This window comes from Lithobates pipiens, unplaced genomic scaffold (genome assembly GCF_037356315.1).
Source record: "Lithobates pipiens isolate NorthernLeopardFrog02 unplaced genomic scaffold, aLitPip1_a1.2 Scaffold_28, whole genome shotgun sequence".
In the NCBI taxonomy this organism is placed as follows: domain Eukaryota; kingdom Metazoa; phylum Chordata; class Amphibia; order Anura; family Ranidae; genus Lithobates; species Lithobates pipiens.
The window spans coordinates 183,835,426-183,856,233 of record NW_027507789.1 but is presented as its reverse complement, the minus strand read 5'-3'; the positions used below and the strand labels follow the sequence as shown (position 1 = coordinate 183,856,233).

General features: G+C 47.5%; 1 protein-coding gene across 1 annotated transcript in view; it reads left to right on the top strand.

Annotated features, from left to right (window-relative positions):
- The first annotated feature begins 20,761 nt into the window (after nt 1–20,761).
- The window catches only part of MEIOC (meiosis specific with coiled-coil domain), a 68,061-nt gene continuing 68,014 nt past the window's right edge, over nt 20,762–20,808 (top strand). Inside the window, exon 1 of the mRNA XM_077460092.1 lies at nt 20,762–20,793. Coding sequence (XP_077316218.1) covers nt 20,788–20,793 — 6 coding nt within the window. The 5' untranslated portion in view covers nt 20,762–20,787. The remainder of the gene's footprint in view (nt 20,794–20,808) is intronic.

Genomic DNA, 20,808 nt, shown 5'->3' with positions numbered 1-20,808 from the left:
CACTCCGCTGAGGATGCCTGATGGCATCTGGTGGCAGGCAACGTGACAAGCAACACGCTCAGGGCTCCCACTGATTCGGCATTATGGTGAGTTGAACTATTTAATTTTATATTACAATGTAATAATAGAAATAATGCGCATAACAACCATGGTGCCGAGATGATTGAAGTGCCAACACCAGGTGTTTGGAGTATCTTTATCTGCTGATTGTTAAACTTTCTGGAATACACATATTTCTATTGTGGTGTAGGATCTGGGCCTGCTGTCCATCCATTCCTTTTTTTTACTTCCTTCTCTCCCTATCTCTTTCTTTCTATCTTTCTTTCTCCCTCCATCCCTCATTCATCTCTGACTCGGACCACATCCCCTTGAGCAACACCCATATTTAGTTTAAACTACGCATATTTTTTGCTGCGCCCGCATTTTCCTTTTTATTCTACATCATGCCTTAAAATGAATGCCCCGCCCCTAATTATAATAAGACTACATCTACAGATAAAAAAGTGTCTCTATATATTTTTTTTACAATGTTGGTGTCAGAAACCAAATCAGGCCGAGACAGAAGTACCATTAAATCACACTTTTAATAATAAAAGTAAAAGAACAAACGTAGTCAAAACATAGCCAAAGTTCAGTAACCGGAAAGGAAAGTCAGCCAAGCCAGAATCAGGGATCAATGTAGTGGAACAGCAAGCAGGATCTAGAGCCAGAAGGAATGTCAGCACAGCAAGTCTTGAACAGGTGAAAGTTTCTGCGATGTTGACCAAGGCAAAGGCAGAGCTCCTCTGCACTGGATGGCTTAAGTAGGCAGGACTGACGAGCAGGATATCATCAACAGCTGAGTAACTGTGGAGAGATAGGAGCTGGCAATTAGCTGACAGCTGAGCGGCCAGCTCAGTGAAGGAAGGGCTGAGCCCAGCCCTGACAGTACCCCCTCCTCAACGACCCCTCCCCCTCGGAGGACCAGCAGGCTTGAGGGGAAAACGTCTCTGGAAATCACGGAGGAGGACAGGGGCATGTACGTCTGAGGATGAGACCCAAGAGCGTTCCTCCATACCTTATTCTTTCCAATGCACCAGGCACTGTATGCGCCTACGGAACCTACAGGAGTCAACAATGGACTGTACTTCATACTCCTCATGGTTCTCAACCTATATGACGTGATGAGGTCGAGGCACCGAGGTGGTAAAGCGGTGGCAGACCAAAGGTTTTAATAAGGAGACATGAAATACGTACGAAATACGCATATTAGAAGGAAGGTCTTATGCGTAAGCCACTGGGTTAATCCTGCAAAGAATACAGAAAGGCCCAATAAACTGAGGTGCGAACTTCAGCGAAGGAACACGAAGTCGGAGGTTGCGAGATGACAGCCAGACCCTGTCCCCAACCTGGTAGGAAGACGCAGGCAGGCGTCTGCGATCAGCATGGAGTCTGTACCTATCATTAGCATGTCACAGAGCCTCCTGGACTTGGGCCCAAGTGGAACAAAGACCACGGAGATGCTCCACTAACACAGGAATATTCTGCGGAATAAATAAGTCATGCAGCATGGAAGGTTGGAAATCATAATTCACCATAAACGGGGACAATCGGGAAGCAGAATTCAAGGCCCTGTTGTGAGCAAACTCTGCCCACAGTAATAGGTCTGACCAGTTGTTATGATGTTCAGAAATATAGCAACGTAGGAATTGCTCCAAGGACTAATTGTCTCGTTCTGCAGCCCCATTAGACTGCGGGTGATACGCAGAGGAGAAAGCAAGCTGAATTCCCAACTGTGCACAAAAGGCTTGCCAGAACCGGGACACAAACTGACCACCCCTGTCCGAGACAGTCACCTTGGGTAGCCCATGTAAGCGAAAGATCTCCCGAGCAAAAACAGAAGCCAGTTCCTTAGAAGTGAGCAACTTTTCTCATACTCTGTTCAATGGACATGAGGCACTTGGCAGCAGAAGCAGAGCGTGCGGGAACGTCAAATACCCTTTTAAATGAAGCCGCAAACTCAGGGTAGCTCAAGACAACAGGTTTTTGCGTCTTCCATAGAGGGTTTGCGCAGGCCAAGGCTCTCTCAGAAAGCAAAGATATCACAAAACCTACTTTGCTTCTGTCTGTGGGAAATGCCTTGGGCAGCATCTCAAAGTATATCTCAACCTGGTTGAGAAACCCTCTGCATTGGACTGGTTTGCCCCCAAATCGCTGGGGAAGCGGAGCGGAACCAGACATACCTCTTATAGAGGTAATACTCGAGGCAGGTGCCTGCACAAAGACTGGAGCAGCAGCAGAGTCGGCCTGTAACATAGGTTGTACCGGGGTGGTCACAGTGGGAGATTCCAGGTAAGCCGTGCATTTGTAACGCCATGGCAAACTGAGCCATGCGGTGATCCAGTTAATCCAATCTGGAAAAAATATTACCAACAAGTGGACTGACTGCATCTTCTGAATTTATGGACTTCGCCTACTGTCAGAAACCAAGAAATCAGGCCGAGACACAAGTACAGTTAAATCACACTTGTTTAATAATAAAAGTAAAAAGAACAAACATAGCCAAAGCTCAGTAACCAGAACAGAAAGACAGTCAAGCCAGAAGTCAGTGATCAATATAGTGGAACAGCAAGCAGGATCTGGAGCCAGAAGGGATGTCAGCACAGCATGTTTTGAACAGGATCGCAAGCGATAGTTTCTGTGATATTGACCAAGGCGAAGGCAGAGCTCCTCTGGACTGGACGGCATAAGTAGGCAGGACTGATGAGCAGAATATCATCAACAGCTGAGTAACTGTGGAGAGATAGGAGCTGGCAATTAGCTGACAGCTGAGCGGCCAGCTCAGTGAAGAAGCCCAGCCCTGACAATTGGCAACTATGTATCTGTTATCATTTAGCACCAAATGAAAACCCAATTTGTCCTAAATATAGCACCCTCTACCTTAGGTAGGTGCTAGAGTTAGTTCTTTTTTGGCCAGTGCAGGTAAATTTAGCTAGGCCTGTTTTGATCTGGGGGCTGGGGAGTGGTTTAGTGTAGGTCGGTGACTCACAGATAGCATCACATTTTGGTTACCTCCCTCTGGCCTCTATTAGATTCTTGTGGAGCTGTCTGGGGTGTAGTAAGGTGTCCTGACCAATCCCCAACTAGGATTGGCAGGGGGCGGGCCTCCTTAAATACCTTGGGTCAGCCCAGCTAGGGAGGGGTTGTTCAGGTGGAAGAACTGAGAGATGGAGTGTTAGGCTGTCGGGCCTTGGAGGGAGCCCCCCAGTCTGGAGGGTTGACCTTAGGCCAGGGGTTCAGAGCTGTGAAGGAACCCCACACAACCCAAGGGGTGTCCTGAACAGGATCAGAAGAGGACAGTGGGGGAACACTGCTGGGCAAGTCTTCAGGAGGGATCCACCAGGTGTCGGTGAGTGACAGACACAGTCAGGAGAGCTGGGAGAGGCCTGCCAGAAGTGGATGTAGAGCCAGCAGGAGAGACTGTGATGTTACTGGCATTTAAGTTGGGCGGCTGCAGCCAGGAGGGCTGTCAGAGTCGGCACAGGACTGACTGGGATCAGTAGTCCACCTTATTACAGCTAGCACTAAAATACTTTCTTTCACCTTTGGTTGCAAATGGCAAATCCCTAAAGTTAAGCTTAATATAGAGTTGGGCTTAACCATGTGCTAGCTGTGCCAGGAACCTAGTATTGCATAGGAGAAAAAGTAATAGCCTACATAGAAGCATTGTGCTGGAGAATTATGGAGATTTAGAGAATGTGAATAGAGGTTACAATCAATCATCTCATTGTTTAATACTATTGATTCTGGGCATCCCATAATCCCTTTAACCATCCAAGTTTAATCCCTCAATAAAATAACAAAAAAACAAAGCTGGTGGACTGTTCATTGTCTGGAGAGTGACTGGATGTGAATACCAGGCTGGGCAGGGTGACAGGTGGAACTACTACACTCAGCGGCCCCACAGAGGTAACGCTACATAAAAAAAAGAAACAACTTATGATTCCCTTGGATACACAAAGAAGTTGTAATGATATGTACATTTTTACGGAACCCAGTTCAGCTTTACTTCCTAATAAAATAGATGGTGACATATATGATGGCCATCAGAGCCTGCTTCAGAAACTGGTTGGGGGCATTATAACTTCACCAGGCGGGCACCACAAAGCTGGCCATACACGTTATATTTTGTAATGATGATTGAACTTCCAGTTACAGGTACATGTTTTGGTGAAAATCACAAAGCAATCAAAGACATAAAATGATGGTTTCTGTCAACCATAAGGTGAAGTGATAGAAAACTCCCCCGATCAAAGGCAGTGTAAAAATCTGAACGTTTTAGAGAAAAATTACTGTTGTTTTTTTTTCCCCGCTTTGTTTTCCATTCCACTTTCATCTTTCTGTAAACTGTATTGAAGCTGTCAATTTATTGCCCCATTTCACATTCACTACCAACTGAATTTTAGTGCTCACCCGAACTTGTGGGTGGTAGATTGTCTAGCTTCTGGGGATTACTTGCAATCAAATTTCCTGGGGCTTAATCCTGGTTAAAATTGACTGAAATTTGCCATGTTTGGCCAGATTTAAGGATCATTCACATAGATCAAGCAGGCTTAACACAAGAGCAAATAACCACACTGCATGTGACTGCACTGCAATGTATAGACTTAAACGGGGTGAACAAGGGCTTGTTTACACTTGTGTTGTATTGCACTGTCCCTACCTATCTCACATCAGCGTGCACACATTTTAGCACTTACTGTTATCATTGAAAGCCAATGAAAATCCCAAATTTTTATTTGGTACCAGAACACGAATAGAGGGAAAATCTTCCAATGGGGACACTAGTGCTGTTGACAACCAGGGATTCCCTAACTTTGGAGGGATTTCCTATCACTTCCTGTTTTATCTATAGGACAGGAAGTGAAAGGAAATCTCCCCTGTGGGACACAGGGAAAAAAAATACCTGACAGGAGTTATAAGCCTCCGTCACTCTATCTAAAATGAAAAATAAATTGCATTTAGTTCCACTTTAAAGGGGAAGTGCAGGATTTAAAAAAAATAAACATTCAAACTCACCTAGTTGAATGCAGCATTGATCCGATACTGGATCTGTCCCCCGCTGGCTCTACATCAAGAACCGAGTGATCAAAGACTACTGATTGCTCGGTGCTCAGTCTGCTGTGAACATAGAGCAGCGATTGTCCACTACCTCTCTCTTCTCTGTCCCTCCAGAGCTCACTTAAGCACTGGACTGCGGAGAGGGCGAGAGCAGCTGGTTCAGGCTCTCAGCGGCGCACTGAGAGGCTGAGCCAGGCTGGTCAGGCATCTGGTTTGATCCTGACATTATTGTCAGGATTTCTGCAGAACCTGGACCGGCTCTATGACATCAGCCGACGGTGGGCTTTAAATTTCCTCATATTGTTACTTTGCAAGGTTTCTCTGATAAAGTATGTTCTAGTGATTTCTAGTCTTTTAAGCTGCCTGGAATTTGGAAGGGGTTAGATCTGCCAAATCCCAGGTGTTCAGGGCTCTGCCTCCTTGTGGTGGGCTATAAATACAAGGGGAGGCTACCTAGCTGGGTCCTTGGGTTTTGGATGGGACAGTACAAGGAAGACTGCAGCCACATGTAACGCTACTCTTGGGGGGACTGGTGGGTACCCAGTCGGGGTGCCGAAGTCAGATCTGGGACTGTACTTAAGGGACTTGGCTCTATTTGAAGGTATGAACTGGGGCAGCCTGAAGATAGGACAAACTAGAGTTGTGTATGGAAGATTTTTTTTGCTCTATATAATGTACTGTACTGTATGTACAAGAGTTTCAAGTAACATTTCTAAGAGATCCTAAAGTGCCTGATCTGAAGTTCCTTGGAAGGGGTTGTATGCAAGGAGTATAAAAGAACATGGTTTGATATGGAAATGAAGAGTAAGTGGTGAAACGATATTACAGAGGTTTAACAGACAGTGGACCCAGAGCAGGAGAGGCCATATTAGCGTTGCAATGGAAACCAAAGTTATGTTGGGTGCTAAAGCAATCAGCCAGCGTGGAGTGTGGTGACTTGGCATAGACTATGGAATGTCCTGGTAACGTGTTAGGGGTAGTGAAAGCTTAACCCCTCCCTAGCAACGGGTGCCCCATACACGGGCCCGACCTTGCGGCACGGAGCCCTTTTGTATCAAGCCTGCATCTCCTGGGAGAGAGGAAGTGAGAGAGGATCCTCAGGAGCATGAAAGCTTGGGTAGAGACTAGAGAGCTTTGGCCATACTTCTCATTTAAGGGCCCATTCACACCATATGCATTGGGCTGCACTGGACAGCCTTGCCCAGCACAGCCCCATGCATAGACAAGTCAATTTGCCTTACAGTATGTCCTATGAATTGACATTCTTTCAATGAATACAAGGCATTCTCTGATTGGACGAGGCGAAAATCCTCCACCCCTCCTCTCTGCTTCGTCGAATGAGAGAACACCTTGTATTCACTGACAAAATAAAAGACATTCTGTGCATAGAGGTGGAGACTAATCAGTGACCCCCTCCCCTGCGTTCAGTATTATAGTTGCCAACATTCGCAAAAAAAAAAATTTCTGTAGGCGGAGTATTATTTCAATTAGGGTCAGGTCATTTGTTTGTACGTGTGATCTAGCAGGAGTAAAAAAATGCAGCGTGGATTTAATTATGATAAATAATGGGTGTGACTTAAGGGGTGTGGTTAAATAGAGTTTGAGATGACTCACATAGTGGAGAAAGTGGTAATATATAGGGAAAGAAAAAAAGAGAAAGAAAGAAAAAAAGAAAGAAAGAGGAATGGAGGGAGATAAAGAAAGAAAAAGGGACGGAGGGAAAGAAAAAGAAAGAAACAAAGAAGGAAAGAACGATGGAGGGAGAGAAAGAAAGAAAGAAAAAAAGGAAGAGCTGCTGCCGCCTATTACATACAGGATCAGCTAGAATTTCTTCTGCACAGACACAGATTCAGGAACTATTCAGACATAAGACACTTCTTCCTCGCCTTAATCAGTAATGCTGGTACACAGCAGCTCCATGCACATGGCCAGTAACCGACAGTGCACCCATTGGCTGTAATGCGACACAGCCAGCCTCCTGCTACCACCTTGGGCCACTAGCTGCCTAAAGTTGTGTTAGATCCCTCCCTCTCCCTCCATCGCCCAGTCCCGACTCCCAGCCCACCCACCTTACTATATGGGCAACCCAGGGTGACGGCGGAGCGGTGCAACTTTTTGTATGGGGGGACAAAACCTATTTTCTGGGATTCTGCCCAGGACAGGCTCAGACCAAGACATGGTTTTAAATTCTGTGAATGTCCTGGGCAAATCGGGATTGTTGGCAAACTATGCAGTATATAGACGGGAAGACCATCGCTGCCTGTGAGTAGCACAGACTACTACAGGGAAATTCTGCATTCCTAGGGGCCCTCTGGATGTGTGATATGAGGAATTAGGCCTCATGTACACAGACATTTGCAGGGATAAAATTTGCCTAGTGTAAAATTCCGGGCATTTTCCCCCTCCCAAAGAGCCGAAGGTGGAGAGTACAGCCCTGTATTAATGTGAACATTTATGCTTCTGTGCATCGATATTTACCCACATATGTGCATACGACATATTTCCCGGATGCAGAAGCTCACATGTATACAGGTGTGTATAGCCATTTACTTCTATGATTGGCTTTACTGTACACCCCACCTTTGGCACCTTGGGCGCAAGAAAGCATAAAGAATTTTACACTAGGCATATACAGTATCTCACAAAAGTGAGTACACCCCTCACATTTTTGTAAATATTTTTTCATGTGACAACACTGAAGAAATGATACTTTGCTACAATGTAAAGTAGTGAGTCTACAGCTTTTATAACAGTGTAAATTTGCTGTCCCCTCAAAATAACTCAACACACAGTCATAAATGTCTAAACCATTGGCAACAAAAGTGAGTACACCCCTAAGTAAAAATTTCCAAATTGGGCCCAGTTAGTCATTTTCCCTCATTGGTGTCATGTGACCCGTTAGTGTTACAAGGTCTCAGGTGTGAATGGGGAGCAGGTGTGTTAAATTTGGTGTTATCGCTCTAACTCTCTCATACTAGTCACTGGAAGTTCAACATGGCACCTCATGGCAAAGAACTGTCTGAGGATCTGAAAAAAAGAATTGTTGCTCTACATAAAGATGGCCTAGGCTATAAGAAGATTGCCAAGACCCTAAAACTGAGCTGCAGCATGGTGGCCAAGACCATAACAAGACAGGTTCCATTCAGAACAGGCCTCTCCATGGTCAACCAAAGAAGTTGAGTGCACGTGCTCAGCGTCATATCCAGAGGTTGTCTTTGGGAAATAGATGTATGAGTGCTGCCAGCATTGCTGCAGAGATTGAAGGGGTGGGGGGTCAGCCTGTCAGTGCTCAGATCATATGCCTCACAATGCATCAAATTGGTCTACATGGCTGTTGCCCCAGAAGGAAGCCTCTTCTAAAGACGATGCACAAGAAAGCCTGCAAACAGTTTGTTGATGACAAGCAGACTAAGGGCATGGATTACTGGAACCGTGTCCTTTGGTCTGATGAGACCAAGATAAAGGTATTTGGTTCAGATGGTGTCAAGCGTGTGTTGCAGCAACCAGGTGAGGAGTACAAAGACAAGTGTGTCTTGCCCACCATCAAGCATGGTGGTGGGAGTGTCATGGACTGGGGCTGCATGAGTGCTGCTGGCACTGGGCAACTATAGTTCATTGAGGGAACCACGAATGCCAACATGTACTGTGACATACTGAAGCAGAGCATGATCCCCTCCTTTTGGGGACTGGGCCACAGGGCAGTATTCCAACATGATAACGACCCCAAACACACCTCCAAGATGACCACTGCCTTGCTAAAGAAGCTGAGGGTAAAGCTGATATCTCCAGACCTAAACCCTAAACCCTATTGAGGATCTGTGGGGCATCCTAAAACGGAAGGTGGAGGAACACAAGGTCTCTAACATTCACCAGCTCCATGATGTCATCATGGAGGAGTGGAAAAAGACTCCAGTGGCAACCTGTGAATAGGGATGAGCTTCGTGTTCGAGTCGAACACATGTTCGACTCGAACATCGGTCGTTCGTGCGTTCGCCGAATTCCGAACGTTTGGGCCGTTCGCGGCAAAATTCGTGTGGCCCACAATGCATTGCGATGGCGCAATGCATTGCTGTCTCACGATTGGCCAAGCATGCACTGTGACCCCGCATGCTTGGCCAATCGCAGCGCCAGTAGCGGGAAGAGCAATGGTTGGCCACAGGCATCCTGCCTGTGGCCAATCATAGCTCAGACAGTGTAGTGCACGCCCCACACTATATAAAGCTGCCTTTCAGGCGGCCTCGTGTAGTGTTTGTTAGCATCTGAAGCAGTGGGTGTTCTGTGTACCTTCAACACAGTTACACACCAATCGTTTTTGGCTGATTTACTATTTTGCTCTTGTGTAGTGGTTACTGTCTGTGCCCTGACCGCAGTATACACCACTATATTCACCTCACCTATATAGCTAGTGATCTAGCTTTAATAATAGAGCTTGCAGTCAGTAGTGTTAGTGCGTGCTGTCTGCGTGCTCTGTACCCAGTACATACCACTATATACACCTACATAGCTGTTCTCTATTTGAGCCCGATTGTCATTTGCTGGAGTTATTGGAAGTTGTGTGTGCCTCCAGCACAGCACAGTATACAGCTGTATATACCCCTTTAACTCTGCTGTTTTCTTGTTATTGTCTGCGTGCCCTGACCGCAGTATACACCGTGATATTCACCTCACCTATATAGCTAGTGGTCCATCTTTAACAATAGAGCTTGCAGTCAGCAGTGTCACTCAGGAGATAGTGCGTGCTGTGTGCCTGCTCTGTACCCAGTACATACCGCTATTATCCACCTACATAGCTGTTCTCTATTTGGGCCCGATTGACATCTGCTGGAGTTATTGGAAGTTGTGTGTGCTTCCAGCACAGCACAGTATACATCTGTATATACCACTTTAACTCTGCTGTTTTCTGGTTATTGTCTGCGTGCCCTGACCGCAGTATACACCGTGATATTCACCTCACCTATATAGCTAGTGATCTAGCTTTAATAATAGAGCTTGCAGTCAGCAGTGTCACTCAGGAGATAGTGCGTGCTGTGTGCCTGCTCTGTACCCAGTACATACCGCTATTATCCACCTACATAGCTGTTCTCTATTTGGGCCCGATTGACATCTGCTGGAGTTATTGGAAGTTGTGTGTGCTTCCAGCACAGCACAGTATACATCTGTATATACCCCTTTAACTCTGCTGTTTTCTGGTTATTGTCTGCGTGCCCTGACCGCAGTATACACCGTGATATTCACCTCACCTATATAGCTAGTGATCTAGCTTTAATAATAGAGCTTGCAGTCAGCAGTGTCACTCAGGAGATAGTGCGTGCTGTGTGCCTGCTCTGTACCCAGTACATGCCGCTATTATCCACCTACATAGCTGTTCTCTATTTGGGCCCGATTGACATCTGCTGGAGTTATTGGAAGTTGTGTGTGCTTCCAGCACAGCACAGTATACATCTGTATATACCCCTTTAACTCTGCTGTTCTATAAAAAAGGCATCTGCAGGAGTTAGTGGGTGTTGTGTGCCTCCAGCACAATATAAACTACCCAACTACTGTTTTACCCAACTCCCTTCAGGCCATTACCATGTCTGGAAGGCCAGCAAGGAGAGGCAGACAGGCGCGAGCCGATAAAAGAGGGCAAGCAGGCTCTGTGTCTAGAGACAACAGTGCTGGTCGGGGACGCGGTGCATTGTCATCAGCACGTGGCCATGGGACATGCTTGTCCTTCTTTTCTGCAGCTGGACATGTTGAACCGCAACATGCCAACGACTTGGTAGAGTGGATGACCAAGCCCTCTTCATCCTCCTCATCCTCTCTCACCCAGTCTCAGGGTAGTAGAAAAGCAGCTGCCAACACATCGTCGTCCCTCCTCTCAATGTCATCATCAGTGACTCCTTCCCTAGACCCACCACGTCCTCCTGAGGAGTCTCCTGAACTCTTTGAGCACAGTGTTGGGTACATGCTCCAGGAGGATGCCCAGTGTTTGGTGGGCTCTGATGATGACACTCAGCTAGAGGAAGGCAGTAGCGTGAGCACAGAGAGAGGGGATGCTCAAGAAGGACAGCAATCTGGCAGTAATGTTCCACAAGCTGCAGCATACTGCCAGGTTTGCTACAGCGATGAAGAGGGAGGGGATGATGAGGGCACTGACTCCACGTGGGTGCCTGGAAGGAGGGAGGAGGAGGAGGAGGAGGAGGCACATGTCCAACGAGGCAGGATGCCCTCCGGGGGCCAGCTTAGGGGCAGCACACCGACTGAATCACACCGCAGAGCTCCGCCTGCGCAGAGCGCTTCCTCTGCGCGTTATTCTAAAAGTTCTTTGGTGTGGGCCTTTTTTGAGACGAGTGCATCAGATCGCACCGCTGCTATTTGCAACATATGTCTCAAGCGTATCTCACGTGGCCAAAACATCAGCCGCTTGGGCACCACATGCTTGACCAGACATATGTTGACCTGCCATGCAGCTCGTTGGCAAGCATACCTCAAAGACCCACACCAAAGAACAAAGCGGACCTCTCCTTGCTCCTCATCAGCTGGCATCTCCAACCCCACTAGACCTTCAGTCCTCTCTGAAACCTGCTCTGAGAGGAATGAAGGTGTAGAATTAGGTGTGTCACAGCCAAGTGCTTCCGGGAACTCTGCTAGTGGTACATCCACGTCCGATTATAGCAGACAAATGTCCCTGCCCCAGCTGCTGGACCGGCGGAAGAAATTTACTCCCAGCCATCCACATGCCCAGCGGTTGAATGCTAGCTTGGCTAAATTGCTAGCACTTCAACTGCTGCCTTTTCAGTTGGTAGATTCGGCCCCCTTCCGTGAGTTTGTACAATGTGCGGTTCCTCAGTGGCAGGTCCCCAAACGCCACTTTTTCTCACGGAAGGCAATTCCGGCTCTCTACCGGCATGTGGAAGGCAATGTCCTTGCCTCGCTGGACAGGGCGGTCAGCGGTAAGGTGCATATTACCGCTGACTCATGGTCCAGCAGGCATGGACAGGGACGTTACCTGTCTTTCACGGCCCATTGGGTCACTCTTCTGGCTGCTGGGAAGGATGCAGGACAAGGTGCAGTAGTATTGGAGGTTGTTCCGCCACCACGCCTCCAAAATGCTACTATTGGTTGTGACACACCTCTCTCCTCCACCCCCTCCTCTTCTTCTTCCTCCACGGCCTCTTCCAGTGCTCTGTCCTCAGAACCAGCGGTGCTCCGTAGGCGTTGCAGGGGCTACGCAAGTACGCAGGCAAAACGATGCCATGCCGTGCTTGCGCTGGTTTGTTTGGGGGACAGGAGCCACACTGGGGCGGATGTTTTGTCAGCTCTGCAGGGGCAGGCCGAGAGGTGGTTGACGCCACGCCAGCTTAAGCCAGGAATGGTGGTTTGCGACAATGGCACCAACCTCCTCTCCGCCCTCCGACAGGGACAACTGACCCATGTGCCCTGTGTAGCTCACGTCCTTAACCTGGTGGTGCAGCGGTTCTTGGGCAGGTACCCCGGCTTACAGGATGTCCTGAAACAGGCCAGGAGAGTCTGTGTGCATTTCCGCCGATCATTTAATGCCTGTGCTCGGCTGGCTGAGCTCCAAAAGGAGTTGAACCTGCCCAAGAACCGCCTTATATGTGACATGCCCACCAGATGGAACTCAACATTGGCCATGCTGCAGCGGCTGCACACGCAGCAGAGGGCCATCAATGAGTACCTGTGCGACTACGGCACCAGGACAGGGTCAGGAGAGCTTGGTTTTTTCTCACCACGCCAGTGGGGCATGATCAGGGATGCATGCACTGTCCTGTCACCGTTTGAGGAGGCCACAAGGATGGTGAGCAGTGACAGTGCATGCATCAGTGACACTATACCTCTTGTCCACCTCTTGGAGCATACGCTGCGTGGAATAATGGACAGGGCACTTGAGGCAGAACAGAGGCAGGAAGAGGAGGACTTCCTTGCCTCTCAAGGCCCCCTTTATCCAGACAGTGTTCCTGCTGTGCCACCCATCACACAGGAAGAGGGTGAGGAAGAGGAGGAGGAGGATGATTGTGTCAGCATGGAGGTGGAGGCTGGCACTCAGCATCAGCAGCAGCAGTCTTATAGGGATGATTTACAGTCCCAAGAAACACGTGGACTTGTACGTGGCTGGGAGGAGGTAGCTGCGGATCATGTTGTCCTTAGTGACCCAGAGGACTCCGGACCGAATGCCTCAGCTAACCTACGCTGCATGGCCTCCCTGATCCTGCAAAGCCTGCGGAAGGATCCTCGTATTCTTCGGATCAAGGAGAGGGACCATTACTGGCTGGCCACTCTCCTTGATCCACGGTACAAGGGTAAGGTTGCCGACCTTATCTTGCCATCGCAGAGGGAGCAGAGGATGAGACATCTCCGGGAGGCCTTGCAGAAAGCTCTGTGCAACGCGTTCCCAGAGACTGGGAGGTCACAAACTCCTGGTCCTGGACAACGTGTTGCTGAGGCATCAGTCAGAAGGAGCGGTGGAGAAGGTGGCCGTCTGACTGATGCGTTCAGACAATTTTTTAGTCCGCAGCCCCAAGGTATGATTGGTTCCAGCACCCATCGCCAGCGTCTAATTTACATGGTGCAGGAATACCTAGGGGCAAGGTCAGACTTGGACACCTTTCCCACTGAAAATCCTCTGGCTTACTGGGTCTTGAGGATGGATCACTGGCCAGAGCTTGCACAGTATGCAATTGAGCTACTGGCCTGTCCTGCATCCAGCGTTCTTTCGGAACGCACCTTCAGTGCTGCTGGTGGCTTCGTTACCGATCACAGGGTGCGCCTGTCCACCGAATCAGTTGATCGACTGACCTTCATCAAGATGAATCAGTCTTGGATCACTCACAGCTACCAAGCACCTGAAGCTGATGTAACCGAATAATTTTTTTTGAAATACCACATCCCTTCAAGACTGCCTATGCTGATGCTGAGTGACTGTCCTGTTATGTTGATTGTCTATCCTCTTCCTCCTCCGCTGATATGTTGGAAGAACATTTTTGGTTCTGGGTGATGCCAGCAGCCCAATTTTTCTGCCCCTGTTTAACAGGGGTGTTTAAGTACAATTTTTGATGCAATGCTTTGCAGCAGGGCTAATTCCTGCAAAAAAACTAGAGTGTATGGCAGAGGTTGCAGTGTGATGGCACCAGTGCCTAAGGCCCAATTTTTCTGCCCCTGTTTAACAGGGGCGTTTAAGTACAATTTTTGATGCAATGCTTTGCAGCAGGGCTAATTCCTGCAAAAAAACTAGAGTGTATGGCAGAGGTTGCAGTGTGATGGCACCAGTGCCTAAAGCCCAATTTTTCTGCCCCTGTTTAACAGGGGCATTTAAGTACAATTTTTGATGCAATGCTTTGCAGCAGGGCAAATTCCTGCAAAAAAACTAGAGTATATGGCAGAGGTTGCAGTGTGATGGCACCAGTGCCTAAGGCCCAATTTTTCTGCCCCTGTTTAACAGGGGCGTTTAAGTACAATTTTTGATGCAATGCTTTGCAGCAGGGCTAATTCCTGCAAAAAAACTAGAGTGTATGGCAGAGGTTGCAGTGTGATGGCACCAGTGCCTAAGGCCCAATTTTTCTGCCCCTGTTTAACAGGGGCGTTTAAGTACAATTTTTGATGCAATGCTTTGCAGCAGGGCTAATTCCTGCAAAAAAACTAGAGTGTATGGCAGAGGTTGCAGTGTGATGGCACCAGTGCCTAAGGCCCAATTTTTCTGCCCCTGTTTAACAGGGGCATTTAAGTAAAATTTTTGATGCAATGCTTTGCAGCAGGGCAAATTCCTGCAAAAAAACTAGAGTATATGGCAGAGGTTGCAGTGTGATGGCACCAGTGCCTAAGGCCCAATTTTTCTGCCCCTGTTTAACAGGGACATGTAATTACAATTCTTGATATAATATTTCACAGGAGGGCCCCTTCCTGTGCCCACCCAGAGTAACTGTGAGGACTTATAGTGTTGTGGCACCAGCACCACAACCACCAAAGGTCAATTTTTCTACCACTGTTCAACAATGGCATGTAATTACAATTCTTGATATAATCGTTCACAGCAGGGCGCTCCAGCGGCCACCAAGAGTCACTTTGAGGGCTTACAATGTTGTTGCAAAACCAACACCTTGTTCCGCCATTTCTGCAGAGCATATAGGGCAGGCCCCTACTTTCAAACATCCAATTTACAAACATCTCCTACTTGCAAACGGAAGGAGACAACAGCAAGTGAGATGAAAAAAGATGGACGACAAAACAAATTATACAGGGGTGATAACCCTTCCCTATGTTTTCCAAAAAGCTTAAAGATATTTTTTTTGACTGGAGCTACACTTTAAAAATGTACCGGTTGAAAATGACAAACAGATTCAACTTAACACAACAAACCTACACAGTCCCTGTCTTGTTTGCACCGCCTGTATACTGCTGTTCTGAGTATATAGGGCCTGGGGGCCACACGCATTTCCTTTTTTTAATATGGGTACGGGGTTCCCCTTAATATGCGTACAAGACCCAAATAGGCTGGTAATGGGCAGGGAGGGCTACCCATGCCATTTTTCTGAATGATTTTCAACCATATTGCAGGAACCAGATATAACATTAAAACCGCAAGCAGTTTTAAATGGTGTTATTTCCGTTTAATGTCATTTTGTGCAGGGACTGTTCTAAACACGGGAAACACGTGGCACTTCACAGGCATACTATAGACACCCCCCAGGCACCATATTTAAAGGAATATTTCACTTTTTTTTTTTCACTTTAATCGTCATTAAAATCAGTGCTCCCGCCAAAACGGTAGTTTTTAAAACTTTTTTTTGCAGTGACCCATGTCCCCTGAGGCAGGAGGCAGGTCGCCAAACCCTTTTTAGCACACTATCTTGCATATTAGCCGTTAAAATTAGCACTTTCCAATTCGAACGTTCGAGTCCCATAGACTTCAATGGGGTTCTAACGTTCGTGCCGAACGCGGGGGTCGTTCGCAAGTTCTGGTGCGAACCGAACCGGGGGGTGTTCGGCTCATCCCTACCTGTGAAGTTCTGGTGAACTCCATACCCAAGAGGGTTAAGGCAGTGCTGGAAAATAATGGTGGCCACACAAAATATTGAAACTTTGGGCCCAATTTGGACATTTTCACTTAGGGGTGTACACTCTTTTGTTGCCAGCGGTTTAGACATTAATGGCTGCGTGTTGAGTTATTTTGAGGGGACAGCAAATTTACACTGTTATACATGCTGTACACTCACTACTTTACATTGTAGCAAAGTGTCATTTCTTCAGTGTTGTCACATGAAAAGATATAATAAAATATTTACAAAAATGTGAGGGGTGTACTCACTTTTGTGACATACTGTATGATGCCTGCAAATCTCTGTGTGCATGAGGCCTTAGGCCCCAATTTAGCCTAGATTTACACTATTACAGGTCCTGCGTGCACAGCACATCCCTGTGCAAGTACAGCTGCCCATTCAAATGAAACATCCCTAATGCTTTTTTAAAAAATGTGGACGAATGGAGTCACTCTTTCATGTCACCTCCTTGCACCAGAAAACGTGGTGCATTTTCAGGTATGCCTACCTGAAAACACACTGCGTTCTCTGATGCCTTGGGGTGACATTAAAAAGTAGCTCCATTTTTGTTGAGAAAAAAACATTCCGCTCTGGGTGATCTGTGTACATTCCAGGGACGTTAACAAACTTTAGATTCCTGCCTTTTGTTATTCTAAAGAAATAGCTGTTTGATGTCTGTGTCCATGTGCAAAGTGAATGTGAATGGGGGTGAGTTTATATTCATCAATTAGCTGCTGCACCTGCAGGGCTCTAATGAGGAAAGTGGCAGTCTGCATACCTTTATATGTGATTTCCCTTTGAGCGTATCTCACCAAAAATTACATTTTTGTTGCAGGGGACGCTCAAAATCTGTTCCTTAGTGCAGACTTCTGGGAAAACTATTGAGGTGAGCCAATCACACAAGCAGGAAACAACTTTTTTGGGGGCGCTCTGTACACCATCTCTGTACAGAATGCCCCCAGGCTGCCATATTGCAATAACAGAGCTGCAGATTAAGCCTAGGTTCACACTGACTGTGGGAATGAAATTATGCAAGTTTAGCTGAACTCGCATGACTTCATTCCCGCATGTCAGTCCCGACTTCGGGGGAGATTTCAGAGACATCTGTGTGGGTTTCTGCACAGATGTCAATGGAAATCGCAACCCCAAATCGACAAAAGTAGTACAGAAATTACTTCTGAGAATCAGTGTGGCGCCACAAATGCGGCGTCACACCGATTCAGATGCTGCCATTTTCAGCAATTGCTGCCAATTTGGCATGCGATTTAACATGTCAGGTTGGGCCTCAATGTTGTGGGGCAGGTTTTCAGTGTGCAGGCCAGGTTAGGTGTGTTGAACGGTGGGTTTTGCCTGTGTCTAAAGGCGGTTACAACACAGACAAAATCTGCCCCGCAACAGCGAGGCACAATCTGACAACTACGGTCTCCCTCCGCTCTTTGCATAGCTTTCAATTCTGGTTGTCAAATGGTATCTCACTTCGAAAAATGCCTCCTACGATGTGCGATTCACTTTTTATCTTTCAAACAGTGTTTCCCAGTGCTAAACCATTCATCCAAATTCTAAATTGCTGCATTTGTAAATTTTAAAAGCCAATATAAAGGAATATTAGTGGTAAAAAAAAAACTCTTGTGGATTTAATGAACCTTTCACCTTCTCCTTTAAGGGGGTGTGACAAGGGGGCGTGTCCTATGCCTACATACGTTTAATGGTAGGTGTCCCTCATTCCCATCTCAAAATGTTGGGAGGTATGTTTCAAGGCAGCAGACAGACTCCACTTGTGTGGGCATTTTATGGGGCATTCGTAGCAAATTTGAGCACCCCATAATGCACTGCAATTATGATTGACCAAAGCATACACCTGACCTACATGCTTTGGCCAATCATGGCACGCTCCTCAGCGAGAGCCATAATTGGCCAAAAGCAGGGTGCCTTTGGCCAATCATGGCTCAGGGTGGACTAAGTCCACGCTCCACACTATAAAAGGCTGCTTACACACTGCCCGTATAGTGTGTTATAGTAGATGGAGATAGGGAGATTAGGCAGGCTGCTGTTCTGTACTGCGCATGCGTGGTCATTTTTCGACAGAGGGCACTATTCGATAGAACACAGGCAATTGCTGCCGATTTGGCATGTCAAATCACATGACAAATCACATCAACGTAAACCAGGGCTTAAACTTGTAAAAAAAAAAAATTCTAGTAAAGGCCTTGTCAGCAAGTCGCAAACCAGGTAACATGTAAAGGGTGTTTTTTTTTAATGAATTAAAGCGGGAGTCCGCCGGGACTCCGCGTTTTTTTTTTTTTTAAAAGCCAGCAGCTACAAATACTGCAGCTGCTGACTTTTAAAATAGTGACACTTACCTGTCCAGCGCGCCCGCGATGTCGGCACCCGAAGCCAATTTCTAGATCGTCTGTCGGGTGCTGCCGCCGCCATCTTGGGTATGGGAATCAGGAAATGGAGCCTTTCGGCTTCATTTCCCGGTTCCCTACTGCGCATGCGCGAGCCGCGCTGCGCAATAAGGATGGTCCCCGCTGCCTCTGGGATCTGTGTGTTTCCCAGCAGGCAGCGGGGCACTTGCGGAAAGGGGCGGGCACTTGCGGAAAGTGGCGTAATCTACGCCCCTTTCCGCAGAGAGCTATCCCGGAAGTGGGTGCAGAATACCTGTACTGTACAGGTATCTGCACCCCCCTCCCCCCTGAAAGGTGCCAATTGTGGCGCCGGAGGGGGGGAGGGTTTCCGATGAGCGGAAGGTCCACTTTAGGGTGGACCTCCGCTTTAAAGTGTATTTTTTTCCCACAAAAATCGAGTTTGCAAAACCATACCTCCCAACTGTCCCTGATTTGGAGGGACTGTCCCTGATTTTGAAAAAAGTCCCTCTTCCCTCCTCATGTGTCCCTCATTTTGATCTGATCCATATAGTTGTATATAAAATGCACTTTTTAACCTTTAAAAACTGTTTTCCAGTGCTAAACCTTTCATCCAATTTATAAATTTCTGCATTTGTAAATGTCAAAAGCCAATAGTAGTGGTAAAAAAAAATGCACTTGTGGGTTTAACTTTTTTTTGTACAAGTCTTCTTTAGGCCGGGTTCACACTGCTGCGGGGGGAGATCCGGATGTGATTCGCACCGCACTGCAGTGCAAATCACATCCGATCTCCGTAGCGATGCGAGTTCAGCCATACAGATAGTATGGCTGAATTCGCATCGCTCCCGCAGCAAACTCGCACGGGACCTTTTTTTTGGTCCGCAGCAGAATCGGATCGCATGGGTGTTCACACCATGCGATCCGATTCCTGTGCGAGTCTGCAGATCGCACTGCTATATGCGGACGGATCTGGGGGTGTCATTAACATTTCATTGACACTCCCAGCCGTTCGCATAGGGCAGTGTGAACTGCCGGCGGGAGTCATGCGATGCGGGAAAACGCCGCGGATTCGCGGCGTTCCCGCATCGCTGTGGTGTGAACCCAGCCTTAAGGAGGCGTGTCAAGGGGTGTGCCTTAGGCTAGGTTCACACTATAGCGATGTGGGAACGCCGCGAATCCGCTGCGTTTTCCCGCATCGCATACCTCCCGCCGGCAGTTCACACTGCCCTATGTGGACGGCTGGGAGTGTCAATGATATGTTAATGACACCCCCAGATCCGTCCGCATATCGCAGTCCGATCTGCACACTCGCACAGGAATCGGATCGCATGGTGTGAACCCCCATGCGATCCGATTCTGCTGCGGACCAAAAAAAGGGTCCCGTGCGAGTTTGCTGCGGGAGCGATGCGAATTCAGCCATACTATCTGTATGGCTGAACTCGCATCGCACAGAGATCGGATGTGATTTGCACTGCAGTGCGGTGCGAATCACATCCGGATCTCCCCCCGCAGCAGTGTGAACCCAGCCTTAAGCCTACAAACGTTTGCTAATAGGTGTCCCTCATTTCCATCTCAAAAAGTAAAAGTTGGTAAAGCAAAACGGCTGTGCAAATACCAAAATACCATATGACAAAACAAAATTGCAACAATTGCCATTTCATTCCCTAATGTCTCTTCTAATATATATATATATAAAACGTTTGGGGGTTACAAAGAATTTTCTAGCAAGAAATACTGATTTTAAGCTTGGAAAAAAAAGTTTTAGACAAGGTCTGGACTGGACTTCAAATGGTTAAATAAAGAGTTCAGCTTTTTAATTGCAAGAACAAACCTAAATGGTCCTTCATGACACACCAACTCCCTATTCCTGCCAAACTACACCTCCAGAGCAATCCCCCAGCCACCCAATCAGCTCATCGCACCTTTTTCGTAATAACCGCACCCCCTTTTTTTATTATTATTCCATCCTTACTATAATCCTAGAGCAGCCCGCCCACTCTCTACAGCCGACCAATCAGCCCGCTCACACCTTTTTCCTTATAGAATCTAGAGGAGCAGAAACCCCAGCGCCACACGCTCAGCGCTCCTGACCAATCCCAAAAACAGATGCCACTGGCCTACTCCCTGCCCCAATGGCTGAGTCAGCAGCTTTAGTTGCTGGGGCTGATTAGCTCACGGGAAGCAAATAGGCGCTCGGGGGCGGGGCTTGTACGAGGTGATAAGAGGAAGCTGCGCGGCGCGCTGTGGAGTCAGTGTCTGAGGAGAGGTGAGAGGAAGTGGAGTCCATGGAGGTGAGTGAGGGGGAG